Source organism: Plodia interpunctella, chromosome 26, assembly GCF_027563975.2.
Source record: "Plodia interpunctella isolate USDA-ARS_2022_Savannah chromosome 26, ilPloInte3.2, whole genome shotgun sequence".
Classification (NCBI taxonomy): Eukaryota; Metazoa; Arthropoda; class Insecta; order Lepidoptera; family Pyralidae; genus Plodia; species Plodia interpunctella.
The window spans coordinates 1,414,862-1,421,542 of NC_071319.1; the positions used below are offsets into that span (position 1 = coordinate 1,414,862).

The following is a 6,681-nucleotide window of genomic DNA, read 5'->3' on the forward strand; positions in this document are numbered from 1 at the left end:
CGAGTTTTTGTTAGTAATGTAATGCTTCGAGTCCGTAGAAACACAAAAACTTGCACTAGGGCGTCAGATATTTAGTCCCCAGAACAATTGAGCAAATTAGACATTATATAGGCAAAGCCGTGGCAGAATTCTATTCTGAATGTTGAAAGTTGCAATTAGAATGGTCGACTCCACGAAGAAGACTGGCAAAAGAAGGCCAATTATTTATTCCATAATATCCAAATGCCTATAATTATAATAAAAGAAGTTTTTTAAAGAAAAGCTTTTATTTTAATGCTGTGTATAATGAGGTTATAAATTGATAGTTACAATTTTAAAGGAAGATTATTATTGTTTTCTTCTTTTTGGAGCATTTAAATAAAAGCTTTTCTTAAAAAAGCTTTTTTTTTCTTTTAGTTTTTTGTTATCGGTAACTAGGTTTCTAAATCTATATAAATAGAATGACGTCACATTATTTTTCGACTTACTCTCAACAATCCTTTTCATTTGATGCCCATATTGTGGAAGTGCATAAAAATAACCTTTCTGCCATCTTGAATGTTCCGCCATATTGGATTTCGAATGACGTCACATTATTTTTCAAGTTCCTCTCAACAAGCGCTTTCAGTTGATACACATAAATGCATTAAAAATAACTATTCCGCCATATTGGATTTAGAATGACGTCACACAGCTTATCGTGATTGTCATCCAAACTAAACGTGTGTACAAAATTTCAGCTCAATTGGTTGAAGATATCTGCTTCAAAATTGAGTAGCAAGATTCCACCCGAACAAATAAACAAACATACATACATACATTGCAAGTTAAAAGCTTTTAAAAACAAAGTTTAATCAAAGCAAATTAAATAGAAAATAATACAATTATCGATTTATACGATTTATTTAAAAATCACAAACATGTTCGGAACACAAAATGTACAGACAACGGAAAAATAGCAAAAAAAAAATAGGCTAGTATTAGCATCATTTGTAGTTCTAGTTTCTATACGGTTTTCATATTTTAACGACTATTTAACTGGTTATTACATCAGTCGTCAATGAAGAAATCATTGTACTCGTAAGTAGAACACGTATACAACATTATGTTCATATATCATAGAATAATGTTAACCATTTTTCTTATACAAATTATTGTTCTAGAAAATTAATGAAAGCCTATGAAAAATATATTAGATTCGAGCTAATACATCAGATTCATGCAAAAATCAATTTAATAATCACAAATTTAATATCAAGTTTGAAAATCTATAATCCAATCGAGATTTGAATTCGTCACATTCACATCTGCCTACACACTTGAATTCTTTGGTACAAAATATAAAAATGACAGAGTTTACCAATTATCGGAACAAAATATGCAATCAAGGAATGTTACTCCATTGTAAATATAAATATATATATATGTACTTAAAGGCATATAACAACTTTTTACGAAAATATTACATTGTGATATCCACACAACAAAATTGATGGGTTCTACAAAAAATATATATTTTGGCAAATTTTCATTTTTGCATAAAACATAGTTTTGGCTCTGTCTATACCGTGATGGATAGACGTGATGCTGTATCTAAACTTCGACTTCTACTGCAAGAGTGTAAATTAAAACCGACTTATCTGTAAAAATTTTAAATGGTAATTTTAATTAAAACTATGTTTTGTCCTTATCCCTCATTCCAAAATTTTACTTCGTTAGAAAGAGAAAAGCATTCATAAACTTTCTATGAATAAAACAGAATAATCAACACAAGTTGACAGTTTAAGTCACAAGTCATTGAATACAATCTGACCCCAGTCGAGAATAAAGATCAACACACATTTAGATATGAAAATACCAAGAATTGAATGTAAGTTTATAATTCACATATAAACACATATATTTCAACCAATTTTCGTTCGTCACTTCACAGATCATTCATTTCGCTTACAAAAATCACTCTTGTTCTTCGCCTATTGCTTCGTCTTCTGCATCTGAAAGACAAAAACAATTTTAGATAAAATGTTCCTCTATTTAGATACACTAGTGTTTTATTTCATTTAAGAAACAAACTATCTTGACAAATTAAGCCTACATAAAGAATTTTATTAGAAGAATATTATAGTTTTCTATAATACAATGCGGTCACGAAACTAATTTTGGTGGCCACCGTTTCGATTAAACTGAAAAATAAAATTGTACATACCTTCAAGGGCATTGCCCTGCGGCATCGACATGGCATGTTATTCCGCCCTAGAATAGGACCACTCCATACCCATAAAGACAACAATAGCATTCCCAGAGGGTTGACGTCAGGCAAGGGCTGATTGTAATATCACAGCCGAATCTTTAAAACTTAATTTTTTTAAGCTGATCCCAGACTTCGCAGCATCACAGCCCGTGATGAGAGAGCCCTGTGGCTATGTGCCTTGAAGGCTGGCAGTATTACATTACAATACGGATACCTTCATAATGTGCCCCGTTGGAGTTCTCGAGCCGCAGTTGCCTCAGCCTCGCGGCCGCGTCTTCAGAGTTATTCTCGTTCTCCATCGCGTCCTCAAACTCTTCATCGTCTAGAACGAATTATTTATGTAAACTTTATAACGTCATAATCGAAATTTATCCTTTCATTACATATTATAATGTTAGGCGAGAAAATCGCAAGAATACATTAGATCTGTACGGGGCGGTAACAACACTAATGCCGTGCTGTGATTGGCCGACGGCACGCGACATTCCGTGGAATTGTCATTCAAGACTCGACATGATTTCTATTGCTCTCGTTATTTTAGATTTATTATTTGATTCTGTATTATATACAAGTTTATATGTAGATATATTGTAATTGAGATAAAGCCCCAGTTTCATTTAAAGCTCCCAAAAAATAAAAACAAGTACTCATGCGTGTTGAGTTAGTGCTTTTATTTAGCGCAATGAAAAACCAGCAATGTATATCAAATTCGCAAAAAGTTCGACCACATTGTGGAGCGTCGGTCAAACTGAGTCGATTGCGTCAGCTAATCTGTATGGACGTGTTCAAATTGACGCGAATAGTCGCACGAGCTGCAGCGATATATACGCGGGATAGCGAGCGACTGATTTTTCGAAATACCGTTGAACTTGAACTAGGGTATTCAAGTGTGAAACCCACCAAATGTTAAGCGTTGAGTACTCAGCTCGTGGACTCATTTTCTTCCTTTCTTCCTCACATCTTGAGATTCTTCTTCAGTCAAAGCTAATAATAACAACAAAACCTCCGCTTCGATGACAAAAGACATGTTTTCCTATTGAGAAATGAATTATAATCTCAGTTTGACCGAAGCTTAACACCAACCTTGGTCAAACTCCTCGGCGTCCAGGTCCAGGTCGGGGTCGGGATGCAGCGCCTGCCCCGCGCTCAAGGCCGAGTACATCGCTTGCAGATCCGCTTCGCTCTGCGGCACGAACCTGCGTCGAGACATATTATGCTTCCGTATATCATTATGCAAAAATTTCACCCTCATCGTCACATCGAGTGTGTCGTTGCTAACACTTGTGTTAGATTTTATTCAAGTCGCGTAAAGGCATCTGACATGACTTTTACGACCAGATACCGCCGTCTAGTGGCACCTTCACCGGAAGCAAGTGGTGGTCTATGAAAACTACTAAATATGAATCAGACTGGTATACAAACTCTTCGTGTGGATATCTTCGATTTTTATATCTCAATAGAAAATGCTCATCAGGCTGAATATCTTTTGTTAAGGCGCCATTTCAATATTTCCTATAGTTTAGCTGTACCATCATAGTACTCCATCAGGTGTTCCAGTTTTCAAAATCATTTATATATATACCCTATATGTTGGCCAGGCTTAATAGCTATACAACAAAAAAAGTTTCACTCAAATCAGTCCAGTAGATCCAGAGATTAGAGTGTGCAAACAAACAGACAGATATTTCTTTTAAAATTCTTATCCTATTTACTGATGATTCTCTATCAATCTCAACTTTTTTTATTTATTATATGTATTGATTTTAAATATTTTTTGCTGTCAAGAAAATTTACGCCGCCGATTGTTTGGTTGCCAACAGTTGTATTTTTGGTTTCAATAATATATTTACATTTTAATTGCCACTACACAAGAGTTTTATTTATTACGACCATAGAAATTGTTCACTGCATGCAAGTTATTTTTTCCTGCTTACCGTAACTGTGTTATAGGCTGATCATCTGCATCAAACTCATCATCGTCATCTTCATTCGCGTCTCCTGACCCTGACTGCTGGGGTAATTCTGGCAACCTGCAATAAAAAAAATTTGATACTCAAAAAATACTCTCTCATTTGAGCTGTTTCTTTTCTGTTCTGGCACACTGGAATAAAAAAGGAGTGCTTTTCAAAAAATATCATGAGCAATTTCTTCCTCAACCGTTGGAGCAGGGTCCAGTTTCCTACTTTTCTTATTCACTTTGCATGGTATTTGAAGATTTGGCTATGATTTTATGTATAAGACCAAGTGTTCATGGCATCAATAAGGTTGACAGTGCTCCAGAAGTGGAATTAATAAAATGGCTGATAATGATTATGTTAACTCACCTTAATTCATAATTTAAAACCATGTACAATGCTGAAGAGGGCTCTCTCTGGACCGCATGCAGCGATATGGTCGGATACAACAAGGATATCGTGGGTGCGGGCCCTCCTGTTGGCCGCACTCCTCCGCCCCATATTACATTGCTGAAATTTGGAAGAACAATCAAAACTAGGTATTTCACATCACAAGAACTGTCAAATGCACAAAATCACACTTTTGTCATGTACATGTATTAATTCTAGTGTTTATAGACACATATCGAAACTGTATTAATACTGCATAATGTACATTTAACAAACATTCGAGAATGAACAACCTGAATGATACAGATTCAGCTATATTTACTGGCTTAAAACTTAAGATTTTTGGGTCCGGGAACTTCTAAGGTCCCATGCTCCAACTGATGATGTTCTTGTACAGTGAATCAGTAAATAGTTTTCCCTATATGATTCAAAAATCCATTCTTTAATCGGAGTTAAATGTTTTTGGCGCACTCTAATGCTATGAGTGCAAATAGATATTCTTATATGAATTTTATTATACATATACTAAAATAGCTGTTACATTTTCCAAAATTATTTAAGCTTGTTCGCAAGCAAAAGTACTTTTTGAGAGGCGTATGAAGAACGTATTTTCAGTCATTGATGCCACAAAGAAAATATAAACATAACTACAGCATGTAAAAATCTTTGATATTTATATATATCTATACGTGCATCTGCTGGACTAAAAATGAAAATTATAAACATCATACCTTTCTGTAATGTACAATGTAGCTGTTCCAAGTTCCTGGTCATTTACAAGAAGCTTAGTACCGGGTGATTGAAATAATATTCCTTCAAGCGGCTGCGAAAATGTTGTCGAAACTACAACCATTTTCTCTTTTTAGAAAAACAAATGTAATTCTCTTTTAAGGATAAATAAATGAATATTATAACGCTGCACTTGTTATATAGGAAATAATTTTTCTATTTTGTGAAAATGAAACTAGTTTTTGGCGAACTATTGGAAAATTAAAGAAACTAGGTAACGACAAAACACGTTCTACAACGACAACGAGGTTCGCGAGCGCGACAGCGTTTTGTTTTTGTTTCTATATACATGTCGAATGCATTGATATTTTTGTAATTTTAATTTAGTAAAATAAGCACAATGTTTTGACGATAAATAGTGTTTTAAATACATGTGAGTAATATGAAAAAATACAGCTTTCAATATAAATCTGTTTCAGTTATTAATATTAAATTTTTGAAAATTTTCCCTTTTTACCAAAATTACAGATATTTTGGTAAAAATGGGAAACAAAACGCATTTAGTCTCGTTTTAGCCAGGATATATGCAAATTTCCAGAAGTTGTTTTGTCGAAAAAAACGATTTTAAAATTTAAAGTGGTTGTTGTTAAACATTAGGTACTTTTGACTGTTAAATATCCAAATACCTTTTCAACTATTAATTTGATAGGTAAACATAGATACCTATAAACAGATGGGGGCAAAAAGCGCCAATTTTCAATATTGTTGCAGATTTACGAACAAAAATACCTTCTACGCAATCGTGGTGCGAGTTTAAAGGAAAAAGGAAGGATTTAGTGGATTATCATGAAAATAATAACACTATTTTAGGTTATGTCTGCATTATTTGGTAAACTTTGGTCATAAACTATAAACTTGATTTTGACTGAAGATCTTACCTGTATGAAGTCCATATTTTAATAAGTCTTCACGTGTGAAGAGTTCGGAGCTTTTTTCATCCGTTTACTAGCTCGAAAATGTTATACCGTGAGGCGTGCTCACGACCATTTAACCTTAAATGGTCTGTGGGCGTATCCCATTGTTTTCGAAGATTTTTCTCTTATGGAAAACGACTTTTCCCAATGTTTCGGCACCCGAATATGGTATTTTCATTGTTGTTATTTTCACAAACGAATGCTTACATAATTAAAGGATTAATATAGTACTCTAAAATAAACGTTTTAATCGATATAGCAAAAGGCGGCAAAGCTTTTGTGTACCTAACATACAGTGGTGTACTCTAGCTGGATAAATGTGCAGTAATACTCACTATTATGCAGAATGGCAACATTGTTCATTCAGCTGATTTTTGAAAAATGTGATTATATTTGTCAATGT

General features: G+C 34.0%; 2 protein-coding genes across 2 annotated transcripts in view; both read right to left on the reverse strand.

Moving 5' to 3' along the window:
- Positions 1–6,681, reverse strand: part of LOC128681236 (ecdysone oxidase-like) — a 187,499-nt gene that overhangs the window by 116,736 nt on the left and 64,082 nt on the right. The gene's annotated exons all lie outside the window — the stretch shown is intronic.
- On the reverse strand, positions 864–5,632 carry icln. The gene is made up of 6 exons (XM_053765007.1): positions 5,307–5,632; positions 4,555–4,695; positions 4,165–4,260; positions 3,314–3,426; positions 2,445–2,552; positions 864–1,973 (listed from the first exon to the last, which is right to left on the reverse strand). The coding sequence occupies exons 1-6, from the start codon at positions 5,426–5,428 to the stop codon at positions 1,936–1,938; spliced, it is 618 nt and encodes a 205-aa protein (XP_053620982.1). The 5' UTR covers positions 5,429–5,632; the 3' UTR covers positions 864–1,935.

Excerpts from the sequence above, each read along its gene's own strand:
- icln (XM_053765007.1), bottom strand. The coding sequence starts at position 5,428 with ATGGTTGTAGTTTCGACAACATTTTCGCAGCCGCTTGAAGGAATATTA. Across the intron at positions 4,696-5,306 it reads ACATTGTACATTACAGAAAG|CAATGTAATATGGGGCGGAG; the intron begins GTATGATGTTTA and ends TCCAAATTTCAG. Across the intron at positions 1,974-2,444 it reads CAACGGGGCACATTATGAAG|ATGCAGAAGACGAAGCAATA; the intron begins GTATCCGTATTG and ends TTTGTCTTTCAG.